The sequence below is a fragment of the Vipera ursinii genome (genome assembly GCF_947247035.1).
Source record: "Vipera ursinii genome assembly, chromosome: 3".
NCBI classification, from domain to species: Eukaryota; Metazoa; Chordata; class Lepidosauria; order Squamata; family Viperidae; genus Vipera; species Vipera ursinii.
This window is the reverse complement of record NC_139516.1, coordinates 28,814,361-28,832,002: the sequence shown is the minus strand read 5'-3', so window position 1 is coordinate 28,832,002 and position 17,642 is coordinate 28,814,361. Positions and strand designations below refer to the sequence as shown.

Here is a 17,642-nt window from a genome sequence, read left to right as displayed (position 1 = left end):
ATTTTTGATAGGGTACACAGGAATCAGGCCACTACTGTGCAGTACTTTACAGTTCTTGCCTCTTGTTATGGAACATTTTTCTTAGAAAGCGTAAACAGCTATAGATTTTCAAGTAAATAAGCTAGAAGGATTAATAGAAATTCTAAATTCTAATTAATATTCTTAATTGTTCTTTGTTCATGCTAAAGGCGGGGACGGAGAAAGCATTTTCCCCCTCGTCTTGCGATAGCAGATTCCCAGAAGCTCCCCCTTTTTCCAACAGTGGAGGATTCCACCGGCGAAATCCTCCCCTGAAACAGTTCCAAGTCTGCGAGTCTCTAACATTCCCGGATCAGATGTCATCAATCCTTTCACTTTTTGTCTCCCCTCCGGAGTTTTACAGTTAAGCCGCGTTCCGCGCACGCGCAGAAAGAGAATCGCGTTGCTAGGGTGGAGCGGCCCTTAGTTACCGGGTGTTGCTACTACTACTGCTGCTGCTGCCGCCACCAAGGTTTCATAATCGAGGAACCGCGAAAAAAATGGTGGCGACTCCGCAGGTAAATGAATTTCCTTGGGAAGGGAAGGGTGACTTAGTAATATGTTGCAGACTCACTACAAACGCTCACGTGCCGTCCTTGCATATGTGGTCCATTTACATCAGGGGTCTTCAAACTTGGCCCTTTTATGACTTGTGGACTTCAACTCCCAGAATTCCTCAGCAAGGCACGCTGGCTGAGGAATTCTGGGAGTTGAAGTCCACAAGTCATAAAAGGGCCAAGTTTGAAGACCCATGATTTACATGGAGGAAAACAGGGCCGGCCTTGTGATGTGTACAGCCCGTTTCAGCGGAGGCTCGAACGTCCCTTTTCTTTGGGCATGGCGCTGTTGCTGGAAGATGATTTTTGCAATGCTTGCGCTACCTCAGAGAGGAAGTTCCCCCCATTTTTTTTGTGTTAAGGTTTACTCCTTTATTCCTCCCAGTCCCAACCGTTGCTGAAATGTTAAAAGTGTGGCTGAGGAACTGTAAGCTCTTAACTGCTGCTGCTGGAACCGGACCAGCATCGCCAGGGATGCTGGGAACGGTAGTTTAGCAACTTTTGGAAGACAAGAGATTCCCCACTCCTGAATTAAACGGATGCAAAGAGCCTCCTCTTCCTGCCAAAAGAAGGAAATCTTTTTTCATCAGCCCCTTGATGGAGAATATGTGGCAATGCTTCCTTAGCAAGGAGCCTCGTTTCTAACACCAGTGTGATGAACAAAACCACCAGGTGTCTTTGGGCAATTCTTTTCTGTCGAAGGTAGGCATGCTAAATGTCTCTCTAATCCCCTGTTAGCAACATAGGAAGACAACCACAGAGAACGTGATAATTTTCTCCTCTGTGTGGACATCTAATAAATAACTTAAATATAGAACAATAGTTTTTATTCTGGCTTGCTGAAGATGGTTTTTACCATGGTTTGTTGCAGATCATAAACTATAATGGGTAGATTTTTTACACCATGCCATCATTACCTGTAGGATTACCAGATTTCCGAACAGGTCAAATTGCGCATAGACAATTAGAAAGGGGCATAGGAGAACACACTATTTAACTTTCTTGGCATCGGGGACAAAAAGTCGGTGGCCTACGTGAATATGAAATTATTTTTTCTACCATCAGAAAAGTTTTTGAATGTCAAGAATGCTCTGGAAATCATTAGGAGAAAGAAAAGGGTTGGCATGTAACTGATTAAAAATGGGTCAATTTTAGTCAGAGCTTAGAGTTGCAATGACTATTTTTAGGGAAGGTTGTGCTGCAGAGAAAAGCTGCTCAGGAAAAGTTAGTTTGTAGATACTAAAAAAGCCAGACAATGTTTACTTTTAATGCTTTGCTGGCCAGATGGAGCCCATTAGAACAAGTCACCCTTTTTTAGGACATTTGGTAGCCCTAATTGTGTATGAGCCAGCCTTTAATTCTGTTCCTCAAGAACAGGCATAGACTGATCATTATAATTCCTTACATTTTTCTAGCTGCAAATGCATAGCTACACTGCATAAATTGTGCGATTGTCTGGCAATGTCATTCATGTTTTTTCGTCAAGAATTATAATCCAGAGAAGATGCAGAGAATTACATTAAAGAATCTACTGTTTTCTTTCGTGCAGCTATAATTCTCAGAATCTATTCAAGTTTTTGAAGTTGTTTGGCCTCTCTGTTCTAATAATATATTTTTGTCATTGAAGATAATTTCATAATGGCTGTCTATGATTAAATCAGTATTTGTTCATTACTTAGTGGAATGTGTGGAAAAAATGATATTTAAATAAAGTTTTTTCATTTACTTAAAAGGAAGTTGCTTTTTGCTTTAAACAGAATTTTTTAATTCTTCATTTCTTGTAAATTATATAGCAGTCCTTCCTCCCAAAAAAGGAAAATTTCAGTGGGCAATAAGGATGTCTTTCAAACTGAAACCCTAACATTAGAATTTTGGATATCCTAATTCTGAACATGCTACTTTCAAATCATATGCATATTCGGTTACCTTAACAGCAGGACTTTGGGAATATGTTATGTAAATATAGTGTTTTTAGAGAGGAAATATAATTGAAAATATTATGAATGTTAACTACTATTTGTTATAAATTTTAGATCAATTTTATTCTCATAATTTCATTTGTTTGTTGAATATATATGACTCCCTGTCTCAACTGATTCTGGGTGCCTAATAATATTGTTTTTAGAATTGCTTTAAGCAAGATAACAAATTTAATCTTGTTTTTTAAAAAATACTATACTGCATATTAAGCTATATACAATATACAGTAATTGATATTTATAACATTTGCTCTTTGTTTATGTAATTGTACTTTTTTATCTTTAAGATAATTATGGAGGGAGATCTTCGAAATATTATTATATTCAATGCTTCCAAAAAGGAAATTTTTACTATGAACAGTGGTTACAGAATTTTACAAAAAAAACTTCGTAGTAACTGGAAAATACAGAGGTATGTGGAATTCATAGTATTTTATGTGTTTTTTGAAATCTATATTTTTTCTGATATATATCTGATAAACTAATAAATATGTCAAGTTTTCCTTAAAACAGATTGCATTTCTTTTTTTTTCTTTTTTAAATGGTGGAGTAAGATTTCTTGTTTAATCATTCCTAGCTTAAAAGATGAAATCACTTCAGAGAAACTTTCAGGAGTAAAAGTGTGGATTACTGCAGGACCCAGAGAAAAGTTTACAGCTGCTGAAGTATGTGCTAGCGTTAAGTACATTATCTGTTTATTATCCATGGGTTAATTATATCTTAAATATTGAGAAGAACTTAAATATTAATCATAAGATTTATATTTTGTTAGATAAACAGAATGGTAAAGAAGAAAGGGCTATGTGCATATTTTGCTATGCGCCGATACATATTTTTTTATTAGCTTATAAATTTCTATTTGACTTTTTAAAATATAATAAAATTGTAGGATTAATCTGATCATTTTCTTATTAAAACAGATACATGTTTTAAATGGAAATGAGACAATGGAAATATTAAAAATATAAGTATTATAAGTCATGTAGACTGTCTTAATATTCAAGTGGCAATTTGACTAAAAAAAAGTATGAAACTTTCTATCAATAAGACTAGTTTTTTCTGCCTTTTTTCCTTCTCAGTTTGAGGTTCTGAAGAAATATCTAGAAAGTGGTGGGAATGTCTTGGTGATGCTGGGAGAAGGTGGTGAATCTCGTTACGATACTAACATCAACTTTTTATTAGAAGAGTTCGGAATCATGGTCAATAATGGTAATAAATGACATTAAAAAAAAGGATTGCTACTTTTACAGTTTTCAGAATGTATCCAAATTCCTAGTTCAAAATAGAAAACAAATTACAACTCAATATCTATTTCAGCATAATTCCACATCCAGACTAATAATGTTAGTCTAAAAAAGAAAGACAATTTTGGTTGTAGATTTCACAAGCTTTTTTATTCTTAATGTCTGTTGATTTTGGAAATAATTTTGTACAAGAACATAACTGATGTTTATGTTTTGAATTTGTTTTCCCCATACCCCTTTTTCATTGCATTGTTTTTATATTATTTCAATTTGTTGTCTGTTTTCCTTTATGTTGTGGTAAACCACTTAGAGATGGCACTGTATGATATACTGTGATGATGCTTCTTAATTGTAAATATTTAGTTTTGTATATTATAATTTATTTTTTGATATTTTTTAATGATTTCTATAAGCTGCCTAGAATCTGATTGATTTCAGGCAGAGATAAATTTTTGGAATGAATAAATGAAACATAAATTTAGGAAGCAGGAAATAAATGTATTAAATAAAGGAATAAATAAATTGACATCTCAATAAATATTAAGTTGACATCTGAAAATTTCATATTTGTTATGGTTGCACTCCTACACTCTAATTGGACAGACAGTAAGTATGATTTTTAGTTAAACATACTCTGCCATATTGCCTTTGTTTGCTACAACTATTCTATTTGTGCTGTAAGTTTCCTGCTACCTATTCCATGCTCCATACATATATGCTCCAGTGTGAGATAACAGTTCTTGGTTTATAGTGGCTAGCATAACAAGCTGCAACGTGTTTGTTACAGTAGCAGCACCCAGAGCATGAAAGCAACAAGAGAGCTATTAAAGTGGGCCACTAAAGAGAGTCCCTGTCCCACTATACTTCTCTCATTTATTTTGACTGCATATTTTTATTTTGCTAGAATTGTATATCCACCCATGAACATAGATTCATGATTTGAAATAGAATTAATTATGGCCATGAAATGGAATCTATATCTTGAAGCATTGCACTTCTTTTTTTTCTTTTAAGATTCTGTGGTGAGAAATGTGTATTATAAATATTTCCATCCTAAAGAAGCCTTGGTGTCTAATGGAGTTTTAAATCGGTAAGTCCTTTGTGGACAATAGGTCATTGCAGGCAAATTTTATTTAAATTACTGTATTATAAAATATTAATCTTGGTTGATTTTGTATTTCCCCCCAATAAGGGAAATCAGCAGAGCTGCAGGAAAAACAGTGACTGGGATAATAGATGAAGATACTGGTGGAAATGATTCACAGTAAGTATCTTGTATGCCAGGTCTTTTCAACCTTTTCACCCATTGTATCCCTTTTAGGATATGGCAACATCCAAGTACCATCAGTCGTCTAGCAAGGTGTCAAAAACTTGACCAAAAAAAACAAAACAAAGGAAAAAAGTGATGAAGTACAGGTAGTCCTCGACTTACAACAGTTGCAATGGCACTGAAAAAAGTGCCCCCCAAGCCACAGCCGAGCAAGACACCTGCCTGCCCGCCCAGCAGTACTCTTCCTCCTGTCCAAGGTTTTCATTGTTGTAAGCATTTCTGTTGAGGATTGGCAGCGGGGGTGGGGTGGGGGGTGTTTGGTTTTTATTCCACCTGTCTGCTGGGTGGTTGTAGCAGGTTTTGGTCACTTCACAAGAGCCTGAATCAGTTGCCAAGCATCTGGATGTAAATCACAAGACCCCGGAGATGCTGCAACATTCCAGCTGATCGGCTTTTCTTCTGGGCTCAGCAGAAGCGCCAGGATCAGCTCCGAGCTCCAGCTGGAGCCTGGCGATGATCCTGGCGCTTCCACTGAGCCGACAGCCCCGAAGAAGTGTTGATCCTGGCGCTTCCGCTGAGCCCTGACAGCCCTGCAGTTCCAGCCATCTCTCGTCAGGCTTGTGTGGTCCTGCCATTCCCCATCCCCCCTACCACCTTTCTAGGATAGTCACGTACCACCTGCCAGGTGCCAATATACCACAGGTACCCGTACCACTGGTTGAAAAGCCCTGTTGTATGCTACATTGCACATGCTATTTTTTTTAAAGTGAGAAGTATTGCTACAGTATATTGTATCTAGAAATGCACAATGCTGCAACATTTTAAAATTGGCTATGACATTCTTTGCATCCTTTTTCCAGGGCTCTCACTTTTGTATATCCGTTTGGTGCTACATTAAATGTGATGAAACCTGCAGTGGCTGTTCTGTCTACAGGCTCTGTCTGTTTTCCTCTTAATAGACCCATATTGGCTTTTTATCCTTACAAGGTGTGTTACTGAGTTACAATTTCTGTCCAACTTTAGTTCTTTATGATAAATTATATTTCCTCCGTATTTTGCCATTTGAAAATAGTGTGACAACCCTATTCCCTTCTCCATCTGGTTTAGCAATTGTTAGAAATAGATATTGCTATTATTAAAACACTTCAATGTAAAGTTGTCGTGGAATCTCCTGTTAAACTGGAGGGAGGTGTTAAGAAGGAGCTGAGTTTAGAGTCTTTGCACTGCAGAAAGCGGCACAGGCCTGACCAGCCCCAGAATCCTTGAAGCCTTATCTTAACTGTTCCCTAGGGAATGCAGTCAGTCAGGTGAGATTCTTGTAGCATAGAGCATTAGCAATAACATTTTTGTTTGAGACTATTCAGAAGTGGTTTTGATAGCTTTTGCCTGACAAAAGTACAGTATAGTGATTATCATTATTATTAAAATCTAGACCTAATCTTGAGGCCTAGATGTCAGCTATTTGCAGTCAGTCAGGTCAGAATACAAACACAGGAGTGTGTGTGTGTGTGTGTGTGTGAGAGAGAGAGAGAGAAAGAGGGAGGGGGAGAGATGCAGTATTTTTGTGTGTGTGTAAATGAAGTGAGTGTTGGAGGATTATTTTTTTAAAAAATCTAATTGCCTATTTTATTGCAGTATCTATTGTCTGTTTCTCAGATCAGTTAAAACGAAAAAGAAAATAAGGAATCTTTGTTCATAGTTTTGAATTTTTTACTGGCTCAAGAAAAGTAAACTTAAAAGTGGTGCTTTAAATCTTGATTAATCTTTGTTTGCCAACGAAATGATGTTAATTTTAATAACATCACAATAACCAGCAATTGTTCAGATCTTTATGTTGATTAGATCTCTTTATTATATCACCTACATGTTATAAAAAATATACCCAACTTTTAAAATTGAATTAACTTAATCTAGATAGCATGTTTTTGATGTTCCCTTAGATAAGTATGGTTCATAAATGTGCTGTCCTACATTTATTATTTGATAGACTCAAGGTGGCAAATTAGCAGTATTGGGATCATGTCATATGTTCAGTGATCAGTATTTGGAAAAAGAAGAAAATACCAAGATCATGGTGAGTCATTGTTTAATCTTAGAATGCTATGTCTTTTCAAATGAAAGATTGGTAATTTTTTTCCGGAAGCTCAATGGACACAGTGGACCTACTTAAACCAATGCAAGAGGAAAGGTTTGCTGCTTTATCCTTTTTCTTCAGACCTTTATTTATTATGTGTTTATGCATGCATGCATGAATTTATGTGACTTATATACTGCTTCAATCAAATTTACCATATTCTTGTGATATACTGATGCTAAACTAGCCAATTTTTGTGTTACATTTTTTCCTGAAAACCATTTTTTCTTTGCTCCTTGACCAGTACAGTTACTTTAATTGGGGAAAATGCATTTTATTCAGGTATAATATTTTTCAGGCAATTCAAGTAATTTTAAACACTTAATGCGTCATTCCTAGGCTAATTCACTAATATAATAAAAAAGTTTTAAAGCCCATTAATGGTACTTTCACAGAGATAAAGTTGTCTTGTGGGGACAGGTTTTTAATAATAGTTGTTTGCTTAAATACCTTACAAATGTAACAAATTTATGTGGTTTCTTAGGAAGTACTTTTCCAGTGGCTTACAACAAACGACATTCATTTAAATCAGATAGATGCAGAAGATCCAGAAGTAAGTGTATATGTGTATGTGTTGATGTACATAAGCTTTATTGCACAAACCATAAGTTCTTATAAAAATATTACAAATTCATAAGGCATCATGTAATTGAAATGATAGATCACTTTTGTCCTAAACATAAGTTTGAAGGACAAGCTATAATTCTTTATTTTCAGATAAATATTTGAAATTTAATATTGCAGTTAAAAAATTAGTGCAACATATCGTACTTAACATGTGGTTTTCTTTTTAGTGTAATCCTAAGCCTTAAAGAAATTAAGGCTATAAATGTAATGAATCAATTTAAGGTAAAAAATATAATTCCTAAATAAAAAGAACATATCCAAGGCTAATTAAAAACATAATAAGTATAAATGATCAGCTGGACAAATAACTACATTTACCTCTACCCATAATTCTTTAAGGAGGTAGTAACTGCTTAAAGACAGATTGAGGCATATTGCGCAGACAGTAAAACAATATACTTAGCAACATTCTGTAAGATGGAGTCAGGCTGAACTGATCATAACAGCTGGAACAATGGATGGAAATAGCATCTCCTGCTGAGATTTATCTTAGTAGAAGTAATGCAGAACAACATGATTCATCATGTGAATTGTTCCTCCACTGCAGGAGTACAACTTTCCCTCAAGCTGAACATGTCAGCATCTCCCTTCAGTAACACTGTTGGGAGGACATTAACTTTCATCAAAGAAAAAAACTTCTGAATTTGGGTCTGTTACTTGGTTGAAGTATTTTACTGAGCAGAATAGATGAGTACATCTGCTCAGAAACACAAACAAAAGATAATAGGTAATTTATTTGTTTAAATCGAGAGCAGGCTACTTAAGAGTGGATAGTACTTATTCAGAGCCGTTGAAAACCCAAAGAATTTTAGTTTCTCATAGAATACCTGGTTCCAAGAGGAATTAAAGTTCTCAACCAGGATTAGAGGAGCCAGACCAGTGGGAAAGAAGACTAACTTAAGCCGGTCAGAAAATGTCCAAGTCAGTGCTTTAATAATATGGTATTGAACTGGCTTTACTGTGCAGTACCATGTTAGGAATGCAATGGGAGGCTTGGAAGATGGTCCTTGGAAATTGGAACTGTGCCCGTTTTGAGGAAAATGACCTGAATGGGCCCATCTGAGCTCCAAAGAGAAATTCAGTATGGGCCTTGTCCATAAAAAAAACTTTGAGTGCTGCAGATGCAAATTGAATTCCTTTGAAGAAATAAAAAAATGGAGATTTGACACGGATTTTTGTGCTTTTAGGATAACATAATTGGCATGGAGTTTAGAGTTGCTTCAGTACTTGAATGACTTCGCACATTCTATTGGATGATTATTTAATTACAAAAAACATACAACTATTTTAGAATAGTTGATTTCAGGCATTTGTCCTTAGCAAAACTCAGCAATATATTGTTCATAGAGGCAATTTCATTTCTGGTAGAATTCTAAATCTTTAAAAAATAGTGGCATCAATCTGCATGCACCCTTAATGTTTTAACAAAAAGCTTTTTAATTACTGGGCCCATGAAATATCTAAAAATTTAAACAGTTATGAAATATACAGTATCAGATGAGATTATGCTATCAGGGCAAATTGTCTGAAGACTTCTAGAACATGAGCTGCTTGTTCAAAAAATACATTTTCTCTCAATAAGAATACATCTAGACATGTTTGTGCTAACGTGTCTCAATAATTTTTTTCCCATGTAAATTTCAGAATGGACATGTTATCCTTGTATTCTGTTTTGTCTTGTGCAGCATTACTCTATGGCATATAATGAAAACCTATTTTTTTTCTCTGACTAAGCTCTAGCCATACTACCTAGGGCAAAACTATGCTTCAGAATGAAATTTTGAATCACATGTATGTCTTTTCCTATTTTTATATACTTAAAATAGGACCAGTATACAGGACATGTTGGATAGCTTCAAAATTTTTATAGCTGGGAGAATTATGCCACTCCCTATTGAAATATTATAATTACCATGTCCAAGTTTCAATAATTTGTTATGATCTTTGACATATTTAGATTATATTGAAAATATATTGTCAGATTCACAAAAGTATTTAGCCTGATTAATAACTTGTCACAGTTTAAGTAAAAAGTTTTATTTGATTTAATATACAATATATGATTGTGCTTTGTCTCACTTAATGTTCAATGCTTCACTTTCACTATCGCCCTTCCAAGTTGGATTTCACAACAAAAAGTAAAATAATTTTAAAATCAGTGTTAACACAAGTATATTCTGACCAAAATATTTTGCTATTTAAAGCAGTTTGTTATTCAAAAGTTTTGCATTAAGAGATGTATTTGTTCATAGTTTGAAGATGGAACAGATTGGTTTTGAATTACAGGTAGTCCTCAAATTGCAATCAGTTGTTTGAAGTTCTCCAGCATTGAAAAAAGGGATTTACAACCAGTCCTTGCACTTAGGACTGTTGCAGCATCCCCACAGTCATGTGATCAAAATTTGGGCATTTGGCAATCAAGATGTAGATACAATGGTCGCAGTGTGCCAGGGCTATGTGATTTGCCATTTGTAACCTTCCCAGCCACCTTCAAAGAAGCATAATCAATGGGGAATCTGGATTTGCTTCATCACCATGTGATTCACCAAAAAAACTGCAGTGATTTGCTTAATATGCATGGAAAAAAAGAGTGTAAAATTGGGTGCCCTTCACTTAACAATTGCCTTGTTTAGATTCTGGTCCCAATTGTGGATGTAAGTCTAGGACTACCTGCATACTGCTAAGTTATAGCATTTTGATAAGAAATTAAAATAGACTTATTTTATATTTACGTATCTTAACTGTATATTACATTTCTTAATTGTATATGTAAATATCTTAACACCCATTTTTTTAAATCCCAGCTATTACTTTGCTCTTTTTTTTCAGATTTCCGATTATACAATGCTTCCTGATATAGCCACTTTGTCAGAACGATTACGAGTTTGTCTGCAAGAAGGAGATGAGAATCCACGAGATTTTACAACACTGTTTGATATGTCTATTTACCAACTAGATACTACAGCACTTCCCAAAATTATTAAGTCAGCATCTGAGAGTATTTGTTATTCTTAAAATAGTATCTTATTCTTGAAAAGCACAATAACAAATTATACTCCTTGCATTTTAGAGATTGAGCATTAGCTATAAGATGCTTGGATTTAAATATTGCAAGCATTGCCATAGAAATCTAAAATCTACAATGCATATGTAATTGTGGTCTATTTTGGACAGGGGGTAATAAAAATTGTAGTAATATACAGAAAACTCTCAAGAAAGCAAGCAAATAAGCTAATGGACTTCCATGTATGCACCAGAATTTTTTTAAGATTATGAGTGTTGCGCTATATCATCCCAGATCCAGAAAGGGGAGCAAACAATAATGGGCTGCGGCCAGGAAAGTTTATATCTTTTTCTCCTCTGTGTAGAATACTGTATTTCCTAGCAGAATTGTGAGAAAGAGTCCTGGATCTATGGGTTTTCTTGTTGTGCTACTTTAGGGGTGTCAAACTCAATTTCATTGAGGGCCGCATCAGTATTGCGGTTGCCCTCGGGGCTGGGTGGGCGTGGCCTACTGGGTGGGCGTGGCTAGTGTGTGTGTGGCCTACTGGGTGGGCGTGGCCAGCTCTACATCGTTCGCATCAAGGGTGCCTATGGGGGCCTGGGCAGGAGTGGGACAGATCTGAGGGTCTCTGGCAGAAGGAGGGTCTCTGGGCCAGGGCCAAGGCAGTGGGGGCCGTTCCCTCACTGTTTCCAGGATGGCTTCGTGGGCCACATGAAACCACTTGGTGGGCCAGATCCGGCCCCTGGGCCTTGTGTTTGACATGTCTGTGCTACTTGTTGCACTGATACCCATTTTTCTTCAGTGCAGCCAGTAACATAGCAGTCTCTTCTTTGTTTATACATCTGTCTCTGAATTAGTTGTACCTTTTTTAAACCAAAAGTTCCTATTGGTGATTCATTAGCCTGTTGCTTGATACCATATTTGTTCTAAGGATGATCGTTTCTGGGCTATGGCCTTAATATATAACACTTTTTCCTTTTTGACCAATAGCACTTTACTGCTCAAATTCTATATAAGTTTCTGGTTTTGCATCAGAAGCTAAGTGTTTTAGGAATACTTTGAATTGTATGTGTCAAAGTATTAACCTTCTGTGAAGTGGGTTTTTATAGTAAGCAGAGTTAAATTAAAGTTGCCCGCATTCAGTTCTATACCATGTACTTCCTCATAGTTGTGTTTAGGAGCATACCTTCAGTAATATGTTCTGTATTATCAATTTGATATTTTACATTTATTATCAGATCATGAAAGCTAACTTTATTCTACAGATCTTATGAACAGCTGAATGTGAAATATGAACCACTTCAGCTAATTCAGCCACAGTTTGAAACACCTTTACCTGTACTCCAGCCAGCAGTGAGTAATAGGGTCATTTGTTGTTACTACAGTAAAATACATATATAGAGAAAATAAGTACTTTGAATCTGTATATAAGATTTGATCCATAGGCAAACAAATAATTAAGTAGCCAGAGTACATCCATTAAATTAAGTGATGAGTATTACAAAAGATGGATAGGAGCCACATTATAAAACATAGGAATACCTGTAGTAAAAGTTTGTTTATTCATGTCAGAAGCATCACAAAATAAGTATTACTATATGATATAAAATTTAAAATATAAAATACAATAAAATATGTAAAGTGAAACATCTTGTCCAGAAACTAACAACATTAATTATGTTCTGTCACTCAAGTGTACATTATCAGGACACAAAGGGCAGGTATACATATGTGTTGTCTGCATGTCACCACAACTACAAGGGCAGAAGCCACTAGATAGTCCCATTTGTTCAGAGTGTCTCTGGATCTTGTTGTACTCATGCTCAGTCTACTAAACAATTTCCATGCTTCCCAGCTTTTGTAAAGATGTAGCAAAGGTGAAACAAGTGTTTGAGGGAAAGGTTAAAATTTCAGATAAAGGGTAACAGAAATAGAGATTTTGAATAGGTTATAAATAGAACAGCTGTTAGCTTTCTCAAGCATATTAAAATGGTTTGATTAGTATCCTACACCAATATTCCTTTTGAATAAATAAGGACAAATCAGACATGTTTGTTTCCTTTTTTGCTATTAGGTTTTTCCACCAGCCTTCAGAGAGTTGCCTCCTCCTAGCCTGGACTTGTTTGATTTGGATGAAACTTTTTCTTCTGAGAAAGCTCGACTTGCCCAAATAACAAACAAGTGTGAGTAGTACAAACATTTCCGGTGAGGTTGCTAAGCTAATTTGCTGAAGGCTTGAGTACTTCGGCAACTTGAATCCTCCACAGTAGACTTTGATTTCAAATTAAGGTTGGCTAAATTTGGATCTGTACTTTTCTATTATGTTCTCTAGAAGTGTTAATTTAGAAATAGAGAATATCCAAATAACAATTTCTCCATGTCTTGGTTTATGATAGAAGTAATTTTGAATCCATTATTTGGCATTTTATTTTAGGGATCCTATATTTTGGGATTGCTATATTTGATACAAAAAATCCATTTTCAAAATCTTGCAATTGGAGAAGAAAACACGATGAACAAAGCCATAAATTCTTGATCAGGAGAGACTTCCCACAAACTGAAACATGGAAATCTCTGTTGTCTTTACTTTTGGAGAGATCAACAGGGTTGTTAGACCACTTTGGGCTTTTAAGATGATCATAAGTATTGTAACTAGACCACCTATTGAAGAAAAATGTGAAGTATTAGTATGTGTACATCTGCTACTGCAATGTGTACCATCTCATATTGGCTTTTGGGTTAAAGTACTCTTTTAAATCTCTAGCAAAGTGATTTCTAATTGTTTCACATAATTTCTGAACATCTATCAAGACTTCTATTAAATCTTGGCAGTGTTACTTTTAAGGCATATATTTTAATTCATTTTTAACTATATTTCCACTAACATGGTTTTAAAAATAAATGGAATTATTTTGATAAACAAAATCTGCTTTTGACACTGAATTATATTTGGTCATGAGTTGCTTTTAAAATATGAAAGTAAACTGGAATAATGAGACACTACATGACTAGAAGATTATAGAATATTGGGGTAATATTTCTGTGATATTAGAAAAATCTGTAGAATAAAGGTAGATAATTGTTGTTTAGAGAAAACTCATGTAAAGTTATGGTAACATAAGATTTAGTGTTATGAGCAAAATAAAATTATCCAATGTGTTTGAAACAGAGATTGTCCATTACATGTGGAAGTGCCTATTATTACTTATATGTAATGAATGCAATAGAAGAAAATATATTTCATTATGACATTCCATTAGATCGTTTATTTTTCAGTTGTACAAATGAATTTGTTCAACAAACTCATAAGCAATAAGTTTTAAAAAGTTTTGTATGCAAAATATGAAAGATTGCTGATTGCTTCAGTTAAATAATAGTTATAAAATATTTAATAATTTGCTATTACATCAGACTCCATAACTTAAAGAGTGGTTGAAAATTGGTTGAAATATATCAGATTATTTAGGCTCTGTTGAATTTTATAAAACTCATTTGCTTTTCATCCTTTCGGAATGCCTTTCAGCCAATTTCAGTTTACCAATTATTGCTATTATTGCTTATAAATAGACCTGTTGCTCAAAGCAACAAATGTGTGAACTTTGGATGGAATGACAGATAACACTTACTGTTTTATATGAAAAAACGTAGTTGATGTTAACTATTTCTTTCACATATAATTGTGACGATTTTTATCAGTTATAAAACAGATGCTTCAAACTACTTTTCTTACGCTCTTTAGAAGATGAGGTGTTATAAATTCTTTACAGAAATAGGTATCATAGCTCCAGATAATATTTGCATGTATGTGTAGTCATACTTCTCTGTATTTTATCAGGTACTGAAGATGATCTGGAATTCTATGTCAGAAAATGTGGTGATATTCTTGGGGTAACTAATAAACTGCCAAAGGAACAGCAAGATGCCAAGCATATACTAGAACATATTTTCTTTCAAGTGGTGGAGTTCAAGAAGCTAAATCAAGTAATTACTGAACATTTTCCTTCTAGACATATATAATGGTTTTACAGATAGTTCTCATTTAATGACCACTGTTCAGCAACCATTCAAACATGATGGTGCTGAATGAGTAGTAGTTATCATTGATCCTTGTACTTATGGCCGTCATGTCATAAGTACAAGGATCAATGGTAAATAACTACTACTCATGATCATGATCACATGATCGCAGTCTTGGCACCTGGTTCGCAGCTATGACTTTAAAGCATCCCACAGTCATGTGATTGTGATTTGTGACCTTCAATGGGTCAGATTTGTGAAAGTCAATGGGGAAGTTGCTGGAAAATCGTATGTTGTGGTCATGTGACCCATGTAGTCCTCACTTAACAACTGCAACTGCCAAAACTGCCATTGCTAAGTGGTGTGGACAATGGCTTTTCAACTTAAGACCATATCACTTAACAAAGGGGTGTTCCATTCAATTAATGACATTAAATGAGGACTCTCTTACAGGAAAATATAAAATTATATTGCTGGGAAAGTGGATACCTTCTAGATCTTTGCATGCTAGCTTGGAAGTAGCATAATAAAATCATAGATTGATTTTAAATTATGAATATTGAAATAATACTGGATAATTTTTCAAGGTAAAAATAATTATGTATTCTTGCTTCTGTAAAACAACAATCTACAAGTTAAATCTTTTTAACTTGTGGCCAGTGGGTCAACAGGATCCATCTCCTTAGGATCTGTGACCCATATATAAACAATATTGGGCTACAATATTAACAATATTTATATTGTTATAATAATTGTTATATTATTATCATACAATATTTATATTAGCCCAATATTGTCCCCACCCCCAAATAACTGTATGTTGTGTGTAGGTGTGTGTGTGAGTGTATAAGTATGTCCAGGAGATATTTTATGGTTTATTTAAACTTTCATGGGAAGATGTGCAGGGATGATGATCACTGAGTATGTGAGAATTAAAATTTTGCTTTTTGCTGATTTTTCAAATCATTGTAAGTGGCCGTATTACTTTTTATAGTATAGCTCTATTTAAAATTATGTGGCCCAAATGAAGTTGCATATGCATGAATGTAGTGATGCTCCCATATAGACTGCATTTATGTATTTCTTCCTTCCTCTTCAAATTTTAGATCTAACTTTTGTGCATAAACCAGATTGCATTTTTTATTTGTGACTGCATATTAGATAGAAATAAGCTGATTAGATTTTAGTTTTGTTGAAAACATTATTCTGTACCAAGATTATCTCTTAAAAGAAGGAGATGATGATTTGAGAAAACCTGCAAGATACATCTAATTTCTTAATCATTTTAATTTGTGCTTATATTTAGGCCTGGTTATCTCAGAACATTTCAAATTGTTTTCATGAAGTATTTCACAACTGAACATAATATAATATAGCTGTAATGCTATGAAAGCAGCCGTACACTATACAAAGTACAGTCTGTACCAGTATTTTTATATGATATTTGCAGAAGTGGCCAGTGTTATGAGAAGTGCCTAATCTCTCCAGGGTCTCCTTGTAAAGATTATTCTCTCTTTAAAAAGCAAATGCCATACTGCAGTATTCCTGAGAATAGTTCTGTGTACATTGATTTATATGACTAGGGAATATCCCAGAATTTTAGAGGCAGTACAATACAGAGAAAAAACAAAGTTAGGTAGTTAATAGGATGAGCTGAATTACTGATGAAGTATTTCTAAATATTCTTGTTTACTAAAGTCAATTTCAGATAATTAAAATATTTTCCAATGATATCTTTTAAATTTTAAAAACTGGGAGAGTCCAGAATGATGTATGATGTACTTTATTTTTTCTTCTTCTTAAAGGAACATGATATAGATACAAGTGAAGTTGGATTCCAGGATGGTTTCTGAACAATCCAAAGCATAAACAATGTCTCCTTTTTGGGAGAAGAGGAATCATAATTTATTGAACAAGCACATGATTACTGTCATCTGCCAATTATCTACACCTTCACTATGTTGTAAATAAGAAGATAGTCTAAAATTTTGAATAAGAAACTGTCTTAGAGGCAAATTATATATATATATATATATATATATATATATATATATATATATATATATATATATATATATATATATATATATATATATATATAATGTGTTTTTAAATAGATCATTTACTTTACTGATTACTTTGTTCTCTACAAATGCTTCTGAGCAATATAAATATGTATAATGAGACCTATTTGTATAAAAATAAGTAAAATGGGAATTGTCACAGAGCTGCCCAATTTGCATACGAGACCTTATAATATCTATTTTTGGAAAAAATATTTAATAAATTTTACTCTTACATTTAATTCAGACTAAAGCATTAATAACCAGGCTACATTATTATAAAGAATTTCATTACTATTCCTTACAAATATATGAAGGTATGCTGCACCAATACTTGGGATTCACACATCATGCTTTGTTTGCCATGGTTTCTTTCAAACAATGTTTAAAACACCATCTCCTAGGATCATACAATATATTAAACCTATTTCAAATAAAATGCATGGCTAGGAAAATGTGTGACAGTGATTACTATTGCAAGATTATATTGCAAGATCTAGATATGAAACAGATGGAATTCCATGAATTAGGTCTTAAAGGTCTCTTCAGGTTGAGCTTTGGATGAGGAAGTCTGTTCAGCCATTCATTATCAGAGTAGTTTAGCTGTAGAGATAGCTGTATTAAAATTTGTGTCTTAAGTGATTGTTAGAAATGGATCAAGGATATTCTCATTTTGAATTAGAATAAGGAGGTCAGTTAAAATTTCAGGTTAAGCGCAATTCATGTGAG

The 17,642-nt window shown here is 34.4% G+C and overlaps 1 protein-coding gene across 4 annotated transcripts; it reads left to right on the top strand.

Moving 5' to 3' along the window:
* Positions 1–375: 375 nt before the first annotated feature.
* On the top strand, positions 376–16,857 carry IFT52 (intraflagellar transport 52). 4 transcript variants are annotated; one of them, XM_083360155.1, is made up of 15 exons: positions 376–536; positions 961–1,277; positions 2,842–2,966; positions 3,132–3,219; positions 3,634–3,763; positions 4,813–4,888; positions 4,991–5,062; positions 5,929–6,055; positions 7,056–7,142; positions 7,687–7,755; positions 10,659–10,813; positions 12,099–12,186; positions 12,908–13,016; positions 14,669–14,814; positions 16,656–16,857. In XM_083360155.1, exons 3-15 carry the CDS (start codon positions 2,848–2,850, stop codon positions 16,701–16,703), a joined length of 1,314 nt encoding a protein of 437 aa, XP_083216281.1. In that variant the 5' UTR covers positions 376–536; positions 961–1,277; positions 2,842–2,847; the 3' UTR covers positions 16,704–16,857. The 4 variants fall into 4 exon arrangements, with proteins under 4 accessions (XP_083216281.1, XP_083216280.1, XP_083216283.1 ...); XM_083360154.1 differs by lacking the exon at positions 961–1,277 and having other exon boundaries at positions 442–536; XM_083360157.1 differs by lacking the exons at positions 376–536; positions 961–1,277; positions 2,842–2,966; ... (2 more) ...; positions 4,813–4,888; positions 4,991–5,062 and adding an exon at positions 5,108–5,325.
* The last annotated feature ends 785 nt before the right edge of the window (positions 16,858–17,642 follow it).